General features: G+C 39.1%; 1 protein-coding gene across 1 annotated transcript in view; it reads left to right on the forward strand.

Moving 5' to 3' along the window:
• LOC134530261 (uncharacterized) overlaps positions 1-23,033 on the forward strand; it is a 162,269-nt gene that overhangs the window by 117,301 nt on the left and 21,935 nt on the right. The window contains exons 2-3 of the mRNA XM_063364955.1: positions 1,603-1,680; positions 18,602-18,734. Of these exons, the coding sequence (XP_063221025.1) occupies positions 1,612-1,680; positions 18,602-18,734 (202 nt within the window). The 5' untranslated portion in view covers positions 1,603-1,611. The remainder of the gene's footprint in view (positions 1-1,602; positions 1,681-18,601; positions 18,735-23,033) is intronic.

Below are 23,033 nucleotides of genomic sequence, written 5' to 3' on the forward strand. Positions count from 1 at the left end.
TGTTTTTGTAATTTTAAGAGTTTGGATTTATTTGTTTCAAATTAAAACGCATGAGAATCATCTTTGAGTATCAAGAAAACCACCAAAAACATTTTTTTGTGAAATAATTAAAAAATTATTTTTTTTTTTTTTTTAGTTCCACGCTCCTTTTTACCATTTTCACAACCTAGCGCAGAGCTTGGAAGTCGAATCCAGAATAGTTTATACGTAGTTAACTATGAACTACCAAGAATACTTTGTTTTCTGTGCCTTCTTCGTTGAAAGTTACGTATTTGTACTGTAATTTCTAAAACTGTGTGCATTCGCCCATCATACGGGAAAACTCTACCGGTCGTGACTTTATAAACCTGGCGGAAAGAGGCTTTCAAACTCACACCGCTACGCTGTCATTAATGTGGCTCTGGTTTGTGGCAAATTGTTGCGGTTTGAAACGACCCGCGTGTCTCTCGCGCTAAATGTTTCCGAAACTTTCAGCACATTCCCTCGTCGGCCGCACATGCCAAGAAATAACTGTCATGTGACTAAGAGATCGGACCTCTTACATGATGTGTCACTGGTAGTACCTTCATTGCCTGGATATACCAATTTCGGTTATTTTAAATCGTTCGTTAAGGCCACGTATTGTGCTATTTTTCAGTACACGTAACATTATAATCTAACTTATACTAATAAGTAATAAATAATTATAACTATATCAAAATAATTGCATTCATATTTTTATAAAACGTTTTAAAAAAATAAACCGACCAATCGTCGTATCTTGTTCTTCATCTAGTATTTAAATGCATACCGCATTTTTTTTACTTAATAAACATAATAAACCAAGCCTTAAGGTTATAATAAATATTTAGTACCTTTAAAAATAACGTGACTGAAATTTAACGAAGACTTATTTAAATAAAACCATCTCAATTAGAGACCAAGCTACACTTTACTTATCTTGTTGTAATGAATGACGTGTATCATACGTAATGTTAAGAGTATACTATAGGATAAGGGTTAAAAAAAAAGTTTGGTTTAAATTTCTGCATTAGTTTTCGAGTTGATTAAGTAGTATACATACCAGAAACACAAAAGTTTTTTTTTCCTTCATAATACTATAGCTTCTACTTGGTTTTGACTATAAAGGAGTAAATTATTTTGAGAAAATCCAAATACTACGCACAAGATTACCTTCACGATCATTGGCTTAAACCACAGTGATACGCTGGTAAGTATGGTTTTAAAACCATAATGAAAGGCTCTTTAAATGAAGGGAAATTATTCTCGGATCATCAACTAAGGTATAAATGTTTTCTGATAAATATATTTTCATTTTAAGCTTTAAATTTAACCGCAATGTATAAAAACTGCTTCGCGTTACCAAACTATAAACTGTGCACGCACTATATTGTTGCATTTTAGCAAAATGTTTCAAAAAATTTATAATGTACATTAAGATATGCAATTTATATTTGTGAGGACTAGGCCTACAATTATATACGATATGACATGGACTAGTTTAAAATCTATCATTTGTTAAACACCGTGCTGTTGCGAGATAAAGGTCTCTTGAAGAAGAAAAGTATGTGAAAATGACATGTTTTCCCCCTTCTGTTTCAGGATACTGCAATGAAGATGCTGCCATCGAAGTCTTGGAGCCGAAGTACAACGCTAGGTGCCTGGCTCATCTTGTTGCCGGTAAGGGCGTACCGCTCATTCATTGCTGCTAAACAAGTAGGCATTATGTATTTAAGTTCATTTCATTAGTTTTGTATAAAATTGTTCGCGCATATATTGTGCAAAAATCTGCGCTAGACGATTAAAAATTCTGAAATAGGATTAATTTGTTTTAGTTAAAATTTCATACAAAACTATAACATTTTGTAACGTCGTAGGAATCTCATCCAAGCTACCAAAATACAAAATAAACAAAAAAATATGTTAAATTGTTTGCCTAAGTTAGATGGATCCAATATGGTAGTAGTCAAATCAACCTTAAGAATAAAGAAAAAGTACTCACTGTATCAATTATTGGATTCAGCCCTAAGCTATAACGTAAATATTACTTCCGCCATGTACCCTAAAAATACCTTCAGTAAAACGATGCTGAATATGTGGTTGTAGGAAATTACTTCTTATCATCCCACTTTTTTTTTACTTGGCTATGAGATCGCAAGTGCTATATTATGGGCTGTTGTGAAAAGAATCGTACAGTGAATTATCTTGAACACTTTTTTTTTTTGCAACCTTCTCGCTTTCTTAATCTTACGAGCCGGTGGTTAGCGACAAGAATAATCCTAAGGCAAAATAAAACATTGCAGGGAGGCAATCAAGCAAACAGGAAACAAAAAGACAAATAGGAAAATCAGTTTGGAATATATATGTAGATATGTTTGATTTAGTTTGTTTTCTGCTAGGTTACTACGTTGTATATTTAAAAAAAAATTAAATTGTTACTGTTTTTGTTCTTTTAATTTCGTCACCTTTCTAAAGAGGGCCAGGGAAACGTATCTGTTCCGAAGCCATTAATTTAATTTAGGTATTTTTTGCAGTCACGTTCGTGCGAGAAGAAAAAATACTGTTATAGTAGAAGGCGAACAGATGGAGCTTCCATGAATTAATTGTAGTGTGTTGTGTGAAACTATTAACTCGGATTGGTGATTCTTTATTGAAACCTGATAGCCACCGAGATCTTGTCTCTTTTTTTTTCTTTTCTTTTTAACTGCTTGGCTTTCGACTGCATAATTTGCCTCCGAGAACACGGAAGACTTTGCCGGGTGTCAGCCAATCACAGCTACCGTCCATATGCGTCAGCCAATCACAGTATCATCTGCGCGTGTCAGCCAATCACAATAACCGCCCATATGCGTCAGCCAATCACAGCTAGCATCCGTGAGAATCAGCCAATCACAGCAACTATCCGTGTGCGTCAGCCAATAGCAGCAACCGTCTGAGAGAATCAGACAATCACGGTACCATCTGCACGTGTCATCCAATCACAGCTACCCCAAGCGTGCGTCAGCCAATAGTGGCTGCAATAGGCGCGGCTGTGCCCACACTCAGCGCATTGTACTGCTGACGCCGCAATTTGCACCCGGTATTTTATATTTTACTGATGTGCCATTAGCTAAGCGGTGACAAATTTTCTTTAAGCTGCTGGTACGTGATTTTTTCATTGAAAAATTATAAATATTTATAACTGAACTGGTTCTTTCTTAAAATGCACTCACAGATGTGGAATATAAAATACAGTTTATTTAATCCTGTTATTCCGGGTAAATTTCAAAATATATACACGTTACTAAAATAATATTCTCATACAAGAAAATTTTCAGATACAAATATAAATACTAAACATGCAGGAATAATCTAAAAATTATTTGCTAAAAAAGATTTTCTATAAAAGTAACAAAAATTATTTAATTTGGTTTTAAAAAAGACTGTTTAAATGTTTAAAACTATGAATAATTTTGTTTCACTATTGTTTATTGTGTAGTGAAGATCATTAAAAAAATTAATGTAGACAATATTCCCACACGAAGGCTGTGGTAGTGCAAAATCTTAAATTGCCCATAGGTAATGGTAGTTACGTTATGGACGAACTTTATATTCGACCATTCACATTTGGTGCGAAATTAATAATTATTAGTGTTTGAATGTTCATGATAACATGTTTAATTTGTCATATAATTCCTAATCATTATTGATTACCATACAAAATTACTTTAATTTCAAAATTTTGTCGTCAACCAAGCGCTTTGGAACCGTCACTAACGAAGTATTTCCGAGACCAGCACAAAGAATAGCGAATCCGCATTATTGGGGTATAATAAATCACAACTCCCTAGCCTCCAGCTTCTTTCGAGAGAGGAGGGGAGGAAGGCGAATAGCTCCAGCCAGTCTCCATCGGGCGTAATTACATCCGCGACTGTAACCTGAGGCCATGGCGAGTCGGAGGCCGCGGCTGGGTCGCACGAGCTCCAGAAACACGCGGGCGTTAAGGGTGGGACTCGCTCTCTCGGCATATGCATCTTCGCCTCTACGCGCTGCTGGCACCGAACTGGCTTGCGGGTCTTCGCGTCGGCGACACGACTCCATGGGAATACAAGCGGTGGCCCTGTAGTTCCATGGCGGAACCAGCCGTGTGTCCGATGGGATTTCCCATCGGCAACATCTCAAAATGTTAGAATTTTTGTGTAACCTACTCTGTCCATGATGTCATTTCTTACCCTTCTGGTCGCCCTCATTTTCACACCTCCCCACCAACCCATTGGGAGAAAAACAGGAAGGATGGTTTTGAACTGAGAACGAGAATTAATGAAGTAAGTAACTTTATACACAATTACGTCAAACATAACCGATAAACTAAACTGATGACATCATTCCACACGTTTTCTTATTCACATTTTTACAACGCGCATGATTCTTCAAGAACAACAAGGCACTCCGCGAAAGTTAGTGACCTGAGGTGAACGCAACTCCTGGTGTTGATCCAAAGCGAGTCGCTATTTTGTCTCCTGGTCGCCCGCCGAGTGATACCCTCAGTCTCCTGTGGTGCGGTACACGGACTTGGCCTTCGGCGGCTGCTGGCTGGGCTTCAACGACTTCACGGGTGACTCGGCAGCCACGATGAGGATGTCGCACGAACCTCGAGTCGCAGCTTCCAGGCCACTGCCGCTCGAGTTGACCTTGGACACTCTCAGTATGTCTCGCACCATTTATAGTTTGTACCGTCTCGATATTTCATGTCGCTGTCAGGAATATTCCTCTCGGAATAACCCCAGGAATAGGCGGCAGTCGTGTAATAGCGACACCAGTCTCTTATGCACACACGCACCCGCACGTAGTCTTTGGCCAATCAGCCTTTTTTCTGTAATGTTACCAGTGTCTAGTCCTCCCAACTCACTTCCACCTCACTCGCTCAACGAGTGACCACTTAACAGTCGTCGGCAAGTGGTGATTGGCACGCCCCGGTACCCTACACGCCGAGTACTCTCGAATACCGAGGGAGCGAGTTTTTCAGTATTTTAGTCGCTGAGCGAGTTCACTACTCGTTGAGCGAGTTACCTCCTTTGTTAGTCGCCGGGCGAGTCCTCGTGAATCGGTGTGGGCTGCTTCCTCCGGTCATAGGCCAAGTCCGTTCCCAAGAAATGCGGTTATGTCTCACCCACATCGAGGCTATCTCAGCGCTTGTCCGGGCGGTTGTCAAGGTAGCGGCGGCATTGTCCTCTTCGGACAGCGTGTCAGTCTCGGACAGCGAGAGAGGAGTACTCTGTCTAAAACGACTCTCGGGGAACTAACCAAAACAATCTTTCATAGTCTGGCTCGCCACCCCTCTTTCCCCCACGAGTGATGACGTGCTGTTTACGTCCAGTCACGTGTAATGAAACTGAACCAAATCCGAGTTTATTGCCCCTTAAATCAAAACTGCAGGCACCTTTACAAGCACCTACGTAAAGCGGTTGGTCTGCCACCAGGGGATAACTAAACACAAGACAGGCGGAGAATGAAGAAAGTTACAGGTGACAGCTTAAACCTGTAGCACGTGTAAAAAAAAGATTAAAAGGTGACACAGAAAAACTGGAACTAATGGTAAATGAATAAAAATATAATACATGCAACAACAACAAAATTTATTGACAGTAGTTTAACCATTGCAACTTGCCTTTTAAGGAACAACAATCCAAATTGCATCCTTTTCTACGTATACATTCTTATAATCTGTTGTTTAGGTTCACTATTGATCGTTGCAACACCTCAGCTGGGATGACACGAATTTCATCTTCAATTCTTTGTTTCAATTCATCCAGTGTCTTTGGCCGAGACGTGTTGACCCAACTCTTGAGGTAGCCCCACAAGAAAAAAAAAACCACAAACCGATAAATCCGGTGATCTTGGGGGCCAAGGAATGTCACCGAATCTTGAGATGACACAATTGCCAAACAATTCTCACACAGCTGCAGTTGATTGCCTTGCAGTGTGCGATGTCGCGCCACCTTGCTGAAACCAGGTTCCCGTTTTTCTGTGTCATCTTGTATAAAGAAACTTAAATTATACTGCACGCATCAAAGAATCACCTACAGGTATTCGCGATAAACCACATTTTGAGTCCAGACTTGAGAGCCAATACGTCTTGATTCACGGAATCTGCCACAAAAAAAAATCACATCTTCAAAGCGCCTGACTCGAGAAAAGGCGACATAATTTGACCATGTCCTGGGAGATAAAGTCCGGTTTTGTCCGAGGTCTTACCTAAGGATTTATGTATTTATTAAATATTTTATATACATAATGTATGTGAGTATCGTCACTAATTTCACTCACGGGACGAATTTCCGAAAAAAGCTAATACAACTGACTTTCATTTATAAACAGAAGCCTAAACACTAATTTCCATATTTATAACTTCAAATACGAGTATGACGAAATTCCATACAAACTTTCATCCTCGATTTCAACTCCTTAGGGAATGAATGTTCAAAAATCCTTTTTTTGGTGCTCATCTAACGTTATATAAGGAATTTCTATGCAAAATTTTATGCTTCTAGACTCACTGGTTTAAGCTGTGCGTTGTATGTCTGTCAGTCAGTGCTAGAGTTTTATTAAGTATGCATTTAAAATAAAGCCTTCCTTGCAGCACCCATTCTACTAAAAACAGTGCGTAAGAAAATTTTCAGATTTGAAAATGCTTGTTTAAACCCAAAACCACTAAAACGAAAACTAAGACGGAACTACTACAGGAAAGTGCAATGGCTGTTAAATGTTATTCGTAATCGGACACCTTTAATATCTATATATTTTTACGGTCGTGGAGTATTTTAAATAAAGCTATCCCGACCTAACCAACCTTTCATTTTAGTTACGATAGTCCAACCTAACCTAAAAAAAATAATAACTATTATTTATTACACTGAACGAACCTTACCTCCTTCGTTAAACTTTTGAACTGTTAGCGTTATGTTTGTGGCTTTCATCCCTGTGAAGTATAGGCCATACGTCACGAAACTTGGGACCAGTAGGCAGGGCCGTCGAGAGAAACGGAGGCCACAGGAATAAATTAATTTGTCTGGACTCCTCCCTGTTATTTAATGTACAACTTTTCAAACGCGGCCATTCATAAAAAATATTACGTTTATAAACATAACTGTGGCTATAACCGTGTTCATAATCTATAGCATTATTTTTTAAGGTTTACCATGAATTCTATTAACATCAAACTAGTAGAGTTTGTCCTAACATGGCAAACACAACTATAAAAATATCCTGCAACTCAACCGGAAAAATGGGGGGGGGGGAAGCCATGGGCCCCGAGGATTTTGCTCCCCTTAACCCTTTCCATATCCGTTTCAACGGCAGGAGGTGTCGAGCACGAAGGACACACCGTCAGGAACGTCTACCTGTCCCAGCAAGAGGTCACTGTGTAGCTGTCGAAATGAATACATCGGCGGTTGCACGGCTTATTCTTACGTTTGCCCCCTCCAACGTTGCGGTTCGATATACCGCAGTGGCACGCCGTTCGGGTGAACCAGAGCTGTTTCCACTCGGCGATTTCTTCTACAGTATATGAACTGTTTATGTATTTGATTGTGATAAAAATTTACTTATATCACTCAAAAATAAAAGCGGCTGAAAGAATATTCAGCCAAAAAAAAAACTCTCGGGAAAAACTCATACACATAGTGTGACACCGGGCTTAGGTGTCGAGATTAACAATTTTGTTTTACCCACCAGTTCCCTAGAATAAATTTTTTTTACATCGTGTTAGAAATGGTCCTGCTTCATATGCGTAAGAAGTGAACTAGGCCGTAAGGGGATGAAAGCTGGTTAGTTTGTTTGGTTTGAGCTCAGCCCCAGCTATGAAGCGGCCAAGAGACGGGGTGATCTGACGGGGAAGCCATCTTTTCACAGACGAGAGAGCCAAACGTCAGATCGTGCATCTTCGGGTTTTTTTTTTTTTTTTTGTTCATTGTAAAAGGTTAGGTTAACTACATTATAAACACTTTAAAACATTGTGGACGGTTGATTTGGTTAGGATAGCTACATTAAAGATACTGTGAAATCATGTAAACGGTTTCCTAGCCCTGGATAGCTACATATTAAAAAGTTATTTGCTAAGCAAATATAAAAAAATGATTTTACAGTATTTTAACGTGACGTCTAATAAATCGATGAACGCCAACTGTACGCACAAAAAAGTGTCCCGTTACGCACATTGTCCCGTTACGCTGTGTCCCGTTACGCTCGTTGTACGCTTGCGCCGCATCTATCTCTCTTCCACTCGATTGGAACAACCATCGATTTGACTTTTTCGAGGCACATTAAACTTGAAACACTCCCATTCGTTTCCTACTTTTCCTATCATCGTCCTATCCTTAACAGAATAATACAGATTGGAAGAAGTTAAATAGCAAACATGTATAAACGTTATAGTTAAAATAATCTCTTCGTTAAAGTAATAAACATATTTGAATTAATGAGTGCAAATAAAAGTAAATTTATCAATTAAATTGTAGATTTCATTTCACTCCTTTTTTTATAAAAGTTATACTTAAAATAATCTGTTCGTTAAAGTTATAAACATTTTTAAAAAAATGAGTGAAATAAAAGTAAATTTATTAATTAAATTGTAGATTTCATTTCACTCCTTTGTATCTATACAAAATATTGATAATTCAATAAATATTATTCAATTTTATTTATAAAGGTATGCAACCATTTCATTAATGTTTTGTTATGACGTTGTCACGTTAAACTATCGTCCGTAAACCGACTTTACAGAAAACCAATTTTTTTTGCTATAATTCTAATTTTGAATTATTTATCTCAATTTTTGGCATATCAAGGCATAAATCATATCTCACAGACCTTTTACGCCTTGTTACAACTACGTATTTACTAACCAGATCTAGTCTGCAAGCGAGGAAATAAATTTTTATTTCACGCTTTCGACTATAACTGTCATAATCACACCAGTTCACAAGGGTTTACGTAAAAAAAAGTATTCACAGCTAAGTCCTAAGCCATATAACGCCAAAACATTTACAACGGAAGCTGTATCAAATAATTTGTAATTGCTAGATAAAGAGCCCTAATTCCCCTTATCAATAGAGTCCTGACAGCCCAAATGTTTTTATTACTAACCGACTTCACAATTTATTACTTATATTGAATAATCTCATAAAAATATTCTTTCTTTTGTTTTCTACATCAACTAGTAAAATTCAAAGAAGGGAAAAAAAATCTAATTTTCACTCAACTGCCTCATAGCATACATACACTTTACAGACTTAAGGCAACAAGTCCTTAAATATTTTAAGTGGTTTTGAATCACTTAACACGAGACAATGCTTATGATTAGCGGGGTCCAATCATTTTAATAATGACTCTTTGTTTTAAAACAATATGTCATACCAGCGGCTGAGTGCGATCCATAATTCCTTGTCTTGACACACGAGGAATACGTTTTAACATGTGCTGCTTCAGAGACTCCAACTCATCGAAAAGCTGTTTAAATGTCTACGGAAACATTTTACTGCACGTTTTACCAGCAGTCATTTTAGCAAAGTTTGCGGTATCTGTTGAAAAATAATGGAAGAGATATGTAATGGTGCTCACAGAGCTGTTAGCGATGTGACCTTTCACGCCACGAAGACAGCAACATTAGAAGGTAATATATGTTCACAAGATGTAGTTACAGTTGAAACCATCAATATTTTGGGTGCTTTTAGTCCATACGGATGATTCATAATGTTTAGGGGTTCGCCTGGAGAACAGGCAATTTCAAGACGGCCGCGAACTGTGTGCTGCATTCTGTATAATTGATAGGCGCAAAGTGAAGCCGGCTTCAAAATCCGCGGTGTTTGAAAAACCTTCGAGACCGGTAATCATCCACAATGAGCATTGCCCTCCGCTTCTTAAGGTGAAGGTGCCTCCAAGAATACTCGCCTTCGTTCCACCCGCTCTTTCCGAGTAACCAATTGAAGTTCGAAATTATTGTTCGTTACCTCTCCCCCGTCATGACCTTGTTTCATTGTCGCTTGGTCTCCCGTAACGCAGCGAATGACCACAATCGGGCACAAATCGGGTAACTCGTTTCTTCCTACTGGGTAATCATTCAGTCTCTGCTGTGGCGAAGCCCGTGATTGGACTGGCATTGAACTTTCTTCGTGAAGTCCCGCCGTGCCCGAAGAACGGCCAGTTTGTCTATTTACAATTAATAGAGTTCACCGCAGTTTCGATCGAACCTCGCTCGCAGTTGAAATGTTCATGAGATGTATTTTCGGGGGTACTTTCACCCGAAAGTTATAACTCTGTTGCAGCGCATGGCTCAAGAAATTTACATGATAGCTGATTCAATTATATTTAAATATTTTTGTATTTAAAAATTTATGTTTTAGGTAAGTATTAATTATATTTTAATCTTTAACACGATAGTTTATATGGTTTATGTTAGTACTAAACTTGGATGTTAGATTGGTAGATGATTAATCAATAATTGCTGTAATTTGTAATTTGTTAGCATGTAATTTCATATTTGATTCATAGATTAAACTTATTATACATTGTTTATGTCTCATGGTTGAGAAGCTGTACACGCCATAACTGTGCCAAAGAAAAGTCGAATAAATAAATAAATAAATAAATAGTCGAATAATACTGTAAAATTTTCACTTATTACAAATAAGGTTTCTATTCATTCGTTGGTTTAAATTATTTTATTAACAAGAAGAGATAGGAAACTGAAAGAAGCCACCTTGGTTTTTTTAATTTTTTGCAATAACAATTTTATATAGTTTAGTTTTCAAAATTTAGCTTGGTAAAAACACATTAAAATTTAGTGAATTGCCTCAGTTACTGGCAGAAATAAATAGTTTCTCGTGTGAAATATTTGGTGATTAGTACTGAATTGATTTTTAGGATTGACTACAACTATAATAATAATCTAAGAATTCATAATGTATGATCTACGAAAACCATGAAGGTTAGTTTTCAAAGTTAGTTTTGTTATGAACAACAATTGAAATTAATATAGCGTTTTTGGTCCATATCTTTCCTCCTTAATATTAGGCCACTTACTCGTATACATACTTGCAAACAGTCGCAATGTAAATATTCACTTCAGGGCCGTGTAAATAGTTTTTACAAACTTAATTTTGTTCCTGCAAAGATGAAAAGGTTTTATGTTCTATTTTGGATTGTAAAGCGGTATTTTTTGTCAACGATTTAAGCTTAGATATGCAACCTTTTGAAACCTTTGACAGACTTGACCTTTGACAGACAGCACGGAACTGTGAAGTGTTGTTGCCTGTCATCTTGTACAGCGGACGTCTGCTCCGAGCCCCCCTCCTTGGGACGGGAAAGGTCACGTGGTTCATGTCTCGACGAGGCGGGCCGGGTGTTCTCGTGGTATCGCGCAACCAGATGTCCTTGGTTTGAAGTCCGGGCACGCCAAACCCTAGTGTGTAGAGGGAGGGAGGTGTTTCCGTGTGTCCGTGTGAGACAGTGAGAGAGAGACCTGGGTGGGAGTCAAGGGCAGAGCAGGAATTTTTGTTTAGGGAAAGGAATATTTATTTTGCATTGATTTCAAAATACTTATATTTGTTATTATTTCTTTATAGGCTCAGCGTTTTTATTCAGCGACCAATTTTATTCTTATTTATTTAATTTAGATAAAACCACAGAACTTACTAAATAAAATTTGGTTGTCTGTAAAGTCGATTTACCGACGATAGTTAAACGTGACAACGTCATAACAAAACATTGATGAAATGATTGCATACTTTTATGAATAAAATTAAATCATTTTTATCGAATTATCACTATTTTGTATGGATACAACGAAGGAGTGAAATCAAATCTACAATTTAATTGATAAATTTACTTTCATTTGCACTCATTAATTCAAATATGTTTATTACTTTAACGAAGAGATTAATTTAACTATAACTTTTATACATGTTTCCTATTTAACTTCTTCCAATCTGTGTTATTCTGTTAAGGATAGGACTATGATAGGAAAATTAGGAAACGAAAGGGAGTGTTTCAAGTTTAATGTGCCTCGAAAAAGTCAAATCGATGGTTGTTCCAATCGAGTGGAAGAGAGATAGATGCGGCGCAAGCGTACAATGTGCGTAACGGGACACAGCGTAACGGGGCAATGTGCGTTACGGGACACTTTTTGTGCGTGCAGCCGGCGTTCATCGATTTATTAGACGTTGTCACGTAAAAAAAAGGAGCACCTCTGTTAGTAGAATTATTAAGTGGGAAGTTCGATGAATATCCTGAGGTCCCCCACCCCTGGCTACTTCCCATATGAATGGTTTCTTGGTTTGCGCTCTTAGATAACTGAGAGAAAAGTTTGTTTTTCTAAACATATTGTGTTTTTATATGGCCATAAAACTATTTTTTTGACGTTATAACGTCTTCTAAATAGATGAACGCCGGCTGCACGCACGAAAAAGCATGACTCATTGTCACGTTACGCCTGAGCCGAGCGTGCAAGAACCGGCGAACCACCGTGCGAGAAAATCTTCTATCATATCAAACATGTTAAGGCGGGCTTTTTAACTAATTTTTCGTGATTATATTTAAACAAATTATTTAAATTAAATTTGAAAAAAAACTGTAAATAATATTTGAACTTTAAAAAGTATGCAATTTTTCATCAATGTTATCTTATGACGTTATCACGTAAAATTATCGTCCGTAAACCAACTTTACAGACAACCCCCCTTTTTTTACTGAAGGCTTTTGTTCTAGGCCAGAGCCTAAATTTTCCATAATCATACACATTTGGGCCTATACTTTTTGATGTGAAAAATCTTCTTAATCCGATCACTATATATAATTTTTTTTGATAGTACAAATTATGCAAGAGAATATTTTTTTTCCACAAGTATAATTGAGGGCACAAACCCTAGCTCTTTAGTTACGTTTAAAAATGAAATGTCCATAGGCCTACAACCCGCTGAATTTTGCATCCGTTCGTGTGGTCGACACTCCGATTCTGAAGCCAGCGTGATCAGTACGCTTGTCTATAAGTCTGCGATTACACTTCAACTTCCAGTGGATCCCGTACGTTTTTTTTTTCCACCTATGAAAACAAAATAACATGGTGTGAGATGCAACAGCCGATGGCTGCTGGATTTTCTCGGAGTCCTAAATAAATAAATTCCAGGGCCCCATTTTGTGTCACTTTCTAATGGGTGACGGCACCGCCACGTTCGACTTCCGCCTCGGCAAGTAAGTTTATTCCATAAATACTTTTTCCTGCCCCAATACTAGACAGCAGTCCCTTGCACGAAAAAAAATTTTTTGGTTTTCTGTAAAGTCGGTTTACGGACGATAGTTTAACGTGACAACGTCATAACGAAACAATGATGAAATGATTGCATACTTCTATGAATAAAATTTAATCATTTGTATTGAATTATCACTATTTTGTATGGATACAAAGAAGGAGTGAAATGAAATCTACAATTCAATTGATAAATTTACTTTTATTTGCACTCATTAATTCAAATATGTTTATTACTTTAACGAACAGATTATTTTAACTATAACTTTTATACATGTTTGCTATTTATCTTCTTCCAATCTGTGTTATTTATTCTGTTAAGGATAGGACAGATGATAGGAAAAGTAGGAAACGAATGGGAGTGTTTCAAGTTTAATGTGCCTCGAAAAAGTCAAATCGAAGGTTGTTCCAATCGGGTTAAAGAGAAAGATGCGGTGCAAGCGTACAATGAGCGTAATGGGACACCGCATAACGGGACAATGTGCGTAACGGGACACTTTTTCGTGCGTGCAGCCGGCGTTCATCGATTTATTAGACGTTGTCACGTAAAAAAAAAAAACATTCTATACTTTACAGAGGGCACGTCGGCCTGGAACGAAATTAAACTGCAGTGAGTTTTAGAGGGTGCGGGGGGGGGGGGGGGAGGGTGTTGCCGCCACGCGCGTTAGAAGTGAAACTTCACTGGCTGGTTGTAGTTTTCAGACAGCTCACTAACGGCGCTGCAGACAGCCCTGCTTCTGCCATCTGTTTTTTTTTTTTTTGTGAGTAGCTTGATGGCTAAAATATGATACATAAGATCGCGATTCGAGGGGCTTTACTGTTAACGCTAGTGCAATTGCAGGTTATGCGTATGTTACGTGTTTTTCAAAATTTATTTACACCTGAACATTCAGAACAATATGTGTGATTTGCGTTTGACGTATCCGTAGCCACAAGGTTTTCACCACAACCAAACTGCTCAGTGTTGCCGTAGAAAAGTAAGTACAAGTGGATCAAACATGGCGTCAAATAGCAGTGCAGTAACACCACACTCTCTCTCTTCCTGGTTCTTTCCGTGACTCTCTGAGCGTTACGCTTACCGTTACGCTTATTTTCGTTATGTACTGATAACTCACACTTTTAACTTTAATAAGAACCTGCGCACGGTTTCACTCCCTCCCCTTCATTACACCATGGACGAACGGGGTGGGTCCTCCACGCCCGTGGCACGAGCCGCCAGCCGCTCCACGGCGACCGCGCTACCAGGCGCCCATGTCGGCGCAGGAGGTGCGTCGCACTGCCCGCCGCTATCTCCTGGCGCCTCCTGGTCGCCTGGTCGCCTGGTGCGCCGACGAGGCTTCGCTGCCGCCGCAAGCATCGTCCTCCGTCCGTCCGTCCGTCCGTCGGCTGGCTCGTATTTAATTAATTTTGGTTTGGTTGTCTGTAGTCGGTTTACGGACGATAAACATTGATGAAATGATTGCATACTTTTATGAATAAAATTTTATCATTTTTATTGAATTATCACTATTTTGTTTGAATACAAAGAAGGAGTGAAATGAAATCTACAATGTAATTGATAAATTTACTTTTATTTGCATTCATTAATTCAAATATGTTTATTACTTTAACGAAGAGATTATTTTAACTATAACTTTTATACATGTTTGCTATTCAACTTCTTCCAATCTGTGTTATTCTGTTAAGGATAGGACGATGATAGGAAAAGTAGGAAACGAATGGGAGTGTTTCAAGTTTAATGTGCCTCGAAAAAGTCAAATCGATGGTTGTTCCAATCGAGTGGAAGAGAGAAAGATGCGGCACAAGCGTACAATGAGCGTAAAGGGACACAGCGTAACGGGACAATGTGCGTAAAGGGACACTTTATCGTGCGTGCAGCCGGCGTTCATCGATTTATTAGACGTTGTCACGTCAAAAATATTCGAAAAGTAACAGCGTAAAGTGTATGTATATTCGACGTCTGTTTTCACGGGAAAATAAATCTAACTTCAGGCTAGTCTGAATGCCAAACTTCATAACATAATGCGTTTGGTGAACAATTTATCGAAACTATTTAGCATAGCCAACTGAACAGATGCGGGAATATCCATTGGCTGTACACTGAACTTCGTATTACATTTACAAACAGTAAAATGATCTGGTTACGGCTTAAAATCCCATGGTTGCTCGCAACACTACGTAGACTCCAGTTCACTGCCGTGTACGTAGAGGCAGTAGGGCATTTAATAAACGGGCTGGGGTCACCCTTGGTGATATTTTGATGAAATTATAATTTATTCTTCAAATAGACGGTGATTACAGTATCCTTAAGATACCAGATGATTGTGGTTGATTAATTGTTTGTTTTCCCCCACTTGACAATAATGATTCAATTATCCTAAAGGTATGATTTATAACCGAAATTATGCATAAGTTTGGTCCTGGTTCTCTTCTCTGTGCATTCGTACCTGTAACTTACAGTTGAAAGTATGTTGGAAAAGATTGAAATCGCTTCATGTTTACTTCTTGGAGAACTTAATTTATGTATGGAAGTTCCACGAATGCTGATTCATAGACGATAATTTTGTTCGTGAAGTGAATGTCCTTGGTTTTAAAATCACGTTTAGTTAAAGTATATGTGGTTGTAATTAAGAATACCGCGAATTGATGCAGAATGACACAGCAGTAATATATCCGCGTCTTTTCAGGTCTAATCTTACAACCCGAAAAGTGCCGCGTACTTGAAATGAAAAAAAAAAGTCATTATAATTCATTGCTCGTTAATTAAAAACTGTCATATATGTCATTCCACTTTTATTTTTTAATCTTTTCACTCCAAGGTCATTTCAAAATTGTGTTTGCAAGGATTTAACTCTTTCTCCTGTTTCTTAGAAGTTAGAAGCATTCTATCGATTCTTAGATAACGTAGAAAGTAATTAAATTTATAGCTTAACTAGTTATGATATAAATGGCCCAGAGGCTATTATTTCTTCTACGTATTTTGTGATAGGTAAATACCAAATGTCAGGCAGTAATGGATATGTACTGAGCCATGCAATTTTATAGGAAAAAACTAAGTCCAAAATATTATTAATATCTAACATGAATTACCTTTCACGGGTTTCGGAAAAGTAATTGACAGTCACGTGATGGAGCAACCATCACCAACAGGAAAGAAGTTACTACAAACCAATTAAAATTTTATTCAAAACTAATTATATCGGTTATATGCTACACATATGCAAATAAATTTACTTTAACGAATTTATATTTTAGTTTAGTAATTTCTACGTTTTCTCCCGACTACTATCGGATCTCGAGTCAACGCAATAAATTATTGGCGTTCCTACAAACACTGCCCTTGTAAACGTTCCACGAATGAAGATCGCATGCTTTCGCGGCCATTGTCTGAAGTAGCTTGGCTTCTGGGTTGTAGCCGCGTCCAGGGCGAAAATATCACCGACGTTTCGGTCGACATTGCAGTCACCATCATCAGGGTAGAGTTATCTACTGAGGTTATTACAAATTCTTCTTTCTTTAATACTCTCGCCTGGGAGGAACGTTTCCCGATTGGTTGCAGCTGTGGGCTACTACTTTAACAATATATTATGGAGGCACGAAACCATGATCTATGTAAACTCATTATGTGTGATGTCTGCCTTTAAGGATATTTTGCCATAAAAATCGTTGAAATCGTTACGGTGTATCTCGGTTCATATCTTTCCAGCTTCAACAAGCTTCTGAAACTAGCCTTTACACAGCCACGGCTTGCTGACTGAACCTTGGACTTAATATCTCAGCGCATCCAAGAAGTAACTTCATGAGAAAATAGATTTCTCCGTTCTGGCATTGCTCAAGACATACAGAATTCCAAAATGTATGAATTGTTTTATTCTACTAATTTCACCAGTAGCCGTAAAAGTCCGAAACTTAACTAGCTTAAATACGAAAAAGCACCGGTACATCAGCAGACCAGAGCAGTCGCGATGGTTGCTGCGGGGAAGAGGGGGGGGGGACAAATCAATGGCGGCCCCGGTTGAGTATCGAGAATTTTTTAATGCCTGACTTAGAGGCCTATTGTTAATATAATATGAATAACGCAATACGCACAGATTTATTTTACAGTCAATAGCTTTTTTTTTTTTTAGTGAAGGGTTTGGAAAGTTGTGCATTAAATAACAGGGCGGGGGACCAATAAAATTACTTGCCCCCCCCCCCTTTTTTTTCCCTCTCCTAGATGGGCCTAAAGCTCACTTCAGAATCAGTTAACGTCATGTAAAGAACAGCACGTGCTCTGATGTTTTAGGGGGGGGGGGGGGGGGGGAGTAAGGTCTCATCTTGCAGTAAAGCTTCCGTGCTAAATTGTTTGGTTTGACACGGGCGTATGACTTAGCTTTGGCTACTTTTTTGAAGTAAACACTTGTGAACTGATGTGATAAAACAAAATAATAGACGTAGTCGCCCGTATGAAATAACAAGTTATTTTTTCCTCGTGGCTCTTACAGGCAAGAGCTTAATTTGAATGTGTGGTCGCAACAAGGTACAGGAGGTCAGTGAGATATGATTTATGCCTTGAAATTCCCAAAATAAATTGTGATAAATGGTTCAAAACTAGAATTTTAGCAGAAATATGGGGGGAAAAGCCATAATGACGGGACATATTCACCCTTAAGAAATGTGATGCTGTCGCATGAATTACGACATCCGCTCCTCCGAGAGGTGAAATCCGTCGAGAAGTGATTTAATACAATTTTTTTTGTACATGCGCCATTGCAGTTATGCACTTTTTTGTCATTAAAAAAATTCATAAATACAAAATAAGAAATTATAAAAATTAAAACACAAACCCACAGAAAAACAAGCTTAAATCAGCTGATGTACATTCAAACTTAAATTATCAGACAGTGTAGGTCCGTGCTGTCGACGTGGTGTTGTCCGTAACAACCTGTTTATGTTCATCGTCGGGTTTTAATATGTTGGACACCCAGCTGATTTAGGCTTGTTATCTGTGGGTTTACGTTTTCATTTTCATTTTATGAATTTTCTCATTTATGAACATTTCCCGAAAGGAGGGGGGGGACTGTGATGGCGTCGATGTTCGAGAATGGAAACTTCTCGTCGCCGTCGCAAGAGAGAGAGACAGAGACAGAGACAGAGACAGAGAGAGACAGAGAGACAGAGAGAGACAGAGAAAGACAGAGAGAGACAGAGAGAGACAGAGACAGAGAGAGACAGAGAGACAGAGAGAGACAGAGAGAGGGAGAGAGAGACAGAGAGACAGAGAGAGAGAGACAGGGTGACAGAGAGAGACAGAGAGAGAGAGAGGGGGCTCGTGTGTCGCAGGTGCTGAGGCCGGCGGGGGTGAGCGGGCACGGCCGCCTCATGGACCCTCCGGCGCGCAACAGCATGTGGAGGTTCGGCTTCCCCAACCCCGTCAACTACAACGACAACGAGCTGTTCTGCGGCGGGTACGCAGGTGAGTCGCTCGCCGCGGCCCCCCTACCCTTCCCTCCATGACCCCCCCCCCACCCACCCACATTCGATCACGGGCCCTGGACCCAGGATCGGAGACCTTCCCCCCCCCCTCCCATCATTTTACAGCCACGTGCTATATTTATAATTGCATGGTTTATTTCTTACCTACAATCTTTTTTAGAATGTTATTTAACCTAACTGTTTTATAAGTCAAAAACTAGGATTTATTTATAAAAACTATTTGACCTTAAAATAACCACAGCGAGTACTTCACGGAGGCGACCTTGATAACACTGTACTTTTTTAAAGGGAAACCCAGCTGCCAACGGCACCACTTGTAAAAACCACCACAAGGCAGGGCTTCGTACAAATTTTATGTGTTGCAAAAAGATCTGCCTTGCAGTTTGACGAGTGATGCGTTTGGCGACTCGGGTTTTCCCAAAGATTACCCTTGTAAAAGTACCGAGAAAAAAAAGTCAATTCGATGGTTGTTCCAATCGAGTGGAAGAGAGATGCGGCGCAAGCGTACAATGAGCGTAACGGGACACATCGTAGTGGGACAATGTGCGTTACGGGACACTTTTTCGTGCGTGCAGCCGGCGTTCATCGATTTATTAGACGTTGTCGCGTCAAAAATACTCTCGCACAGTGCAGCGACGGAAATTCTCATTCGCACTTCGTCAAAGCTCGGTTCCACGTGCCGTTTGATACTTTTGATGTGTAACCTCTCAGCTCTCACCGTACGGCATTTGGTGGGAGGGTTTCCGTGAACGCAAACCGGAAGTCGCGTGAAACGGAAACGTGTAAACCGCGGTGCAGCCATCTGTGGCAGATGGCGCGGACCAAAATTCACAATGGGAAACTTTATAGTGTTAATTAATTAGTGAAATTTAACAAGCTGGGAAGTAATCTAATAAAATTTTCCAAAGCAAGGGGTTTATTATTTTTCCAAGTCTTTTTTTTTTTTTGCTTTTATCGTAGCCGTTATATAACTGAATGTTTAGCTCTTCAAATCGAATGATTCGATTGTCGGCGTAGCTGCTCCGGGAACGAATTTTAGCGGCTGGTGTGGTAACTACGTTTGATTCACGTCAAAAAAATGAAGTCGAAAACGCAATTTGCGTATATATTTATTACGCTCGGCTTTATTTTAAATAATTCTACGTTTAATTTCGAGTCCGAGTTTTGTATTATACTCGTAAGCGTATTTGCAACGTGAGGACACGTGAATTTTGCTCGTTTGACGTTACACATCTCTGGCAAGTACTGAAAGACTCACTCACAATTTTTTTTTTAAATTTCTTTTATACAAGGCCTTTTCTAAAATACCTTCCTTGCGTTTGTTTTTCTACCAAAAATATTTTCAACAGACATCCAGTTTAATATCGTGGCTGTGGAAAGGCGCGGAAGTCATCGTAACAATCATCGCTTGTACGACATTTTTACACCTAATGATATTAAATTAAGGAGATATCTGTTGGGGGGAAAAAATGTGTGGCATAAAAATGAATTCAATGGAGGTATCGATTTAATTTTAGAAATAGCCCTTAAAACATTTAATGACAAAATTGCGAAGGAAATAAAATCAGCTAATGTCGTGTGAGATCGAGTCTTGACCATCATCAGGAGTGGCGCACATCTCCGCAATGATTCAGGCGTTTGATCCTGACGATGATGAGTTAGGAATTACCTCCCGCCGTGCCCATTTACTGGCGATTCATAACTCCACCATCCCCCATCAAAGGCCGATTCTGATCTCGCGCGCACCGGCGCCAAAGCTGTCTCGAGACTTTTCATTAGAACCGTCCCGGTCACGGACGTACCACAACGAAAGTACCTTTCGCGCAATATGGCCAACCCCAAAATTAGAATTAAATATTTACTCAAGCGAAAGCCAATAGATAGGGGCAAGTATTTTTTTTTTGCGAAATAATCCGATCGCTAGAGACCTGAAAAATTCGCGGATTCATTTCACGATAAGCTAGAATCCAAAAAACTGTACATTTATATTGCTTCTGTGATTGGCTTACAGTTTATCTGAAGGACTTTTAGCCAATGGGAAACCTTCAAGCAAAAAAGTATCGAATCGCAAGCGTACCCGTTGACAAGTGTCACGAGTCAATAGCCAATGAGCAAGTAGCATTTGCCTGAGTATGTAGAGGGTTGTGGAGTCTATCCTAGGAGGTCATCGAAAGCGCGAATTTTTCCAGTCTCTACCGATCGCTCATTAGACTCCAATGAGTAGGGGCAGACATTTTTCGCGAAAATATATGAACACTTATTAGACTGCAACAAGGTATACCTGCACCTGTGGTTTCTTCCTTGTGATTGGCGGCCGTCTGCGAGAGAAGTAGTTGCCTTATTTGACCGAGCCACTCAGGACGCGTTTACTTCCGCACTGAATCACTGTGATTGGTGTTGTTACAATCGATATGTACCTGGAAGAAACTCACCCAATCACGAAACACAGACGATGCTATAGTGTTTTAACTTTCATCTAGTCTCGAAATCTTTTCGCGAAATCTGCATGCCCCTACCATTGAGGTATCCCCGTGCTAGCGACTGTTTTCTTGCAACTGGCGGTCGTCTGCAAGAGAAGGTCATCGCCCTGTTTGGCCGGGCCGCTCATGACAGCGTTTACTTGCGCACTGGATGGCTGTGATTGGTGTGCTGACAGTAGACATGCACCTGAAATAAACTCAACCAACCACAAAAAAAAAAAAAACAGCTACAAAGTTTCGACCCACAGCTGGTTTGGAAATCTTTTCGCAAAATCTTAATGACCCTACTGATAGATTACTTTTGTGCACACCAACAGATTATTTGCTGTGTGAGAACCATGCCAAACTTGTGTACATCAATAGACTAGCATTCACCCAACTGTGTTAAAGGCCCTGTCTCACTGTCAAATGTCTGTCTCAAATATATTTGACAGTAGATTTGGAGGGGAAGTATTGAGCGGAATATGGCTCCCAGTTTTCTCCATCAAATATATTTGGACAGATAACCTCAAATATGTTTTTAATCGTGTCACACTTTCAAAGTTTATTTTTGGTGATCCAACGCAAATTTTTCGATATTAATCTCAATATTTTAAATTAAATAATTCATCACAGAGTTGGACATATTTTTCTAAACTTGTTTTTATATTTATGCATTTTTTTAAGTTTTTTAAACATGAAAAAATGTAATTCAAAATAATATTTGTTATATAATGTAATAAATTTAAAGAGATTTTTGGAGTTAATGAAATATTTCATATTTACGCATAAAATGTTTTCGCATACGACATTCTTATTAACATTATTTAAGTTATTTAAATTTTTTTAACCTCTTTGATCGGCCATTTGCATTTCACCATTTTGAAGAATCGTTGAGACGGAATCCGAAGAGGGTTTTTTTTTTTTTTTTTTTTTTTTTTCGTTTCCGCTGACAACATCCGGCTCATTTCAGAACCCCGTCCTGTGTGCGAAATATTTTATGGAAGCTCGAGTCACCCCACCCGCAGCGCTGGTGACGCTCCCAGTGACGTCACGACCCTCCCTCGTACTGGAAGGTGTCGGGAGCGAACAGTTGAAAGAGTGCGACAGGGCCTCGGGCGCAGCGCCCCGGGAAGCCTACGATTCACTCGTCCTTCTGGACACACCCGAATGGGAAGCCTTCATTTCACAGACGAGAGAGCCACGCCCGAAGTTCCCCGAATTTCATGCTCGCTTCTTTTATTTCCGTACCACAACATGTGTATTTATTTGGGATGTAGCTTACTCATACTTCATACGCCATTCTATCTCATTTTATAAACCGGTGTGGTATTAAATTTTGCGGTCGATTAATATAGGTTAGCTACATTATAAATACTTTAAAACATTGTGGATGGTTGGTTATATTAGGTAAGTATATAGCTACATTAAAAATACTGTAAAATAAGTTTATGGTTGCTTAGCAAATAACTTTTTAATATGTAGCTATCCAGCCCAAATCAACCGTCCACAATGTTTTAAAGTATTTATAATGTAGCTAACCTAACCTAATTGACCATTAGTTATCATGAGTTGTCCAAAATAAAGTTTCACGGACACACGGCAAACGAAAAATATGGCGGCGTACAAATAAATACCGTTGCCTTGTTTATGGTCTTTCCTTTTATCAACACCCGCCATATTTATTTACAATGAACCAAAAAAAAACCGGAGATGCACGATCGGGCGTTTGGCTCCCTCGCCTGTGGAAAGAAGGCTTCCCACACATCACGAAGTTGCAACGAACGTGAGTGTTCGGGTATGTCCAGAAGGACGAGTGA

Source organism: Bacillus rossius, chromosome 3, assembly GCF_032445375.1.
Source record: "Bacillus rossius redtenbacheri isolate Brsri chromosome 3, Brsri_v3, whole genome shotgun sequence".
Taxonomy (NCBI): domain Eukaryota; kingdom Metazoa; phylum Arthropoda; class Insecta; order Phasmatodea; family Bacillidae; genus Bacillus; species Bacillus rossius.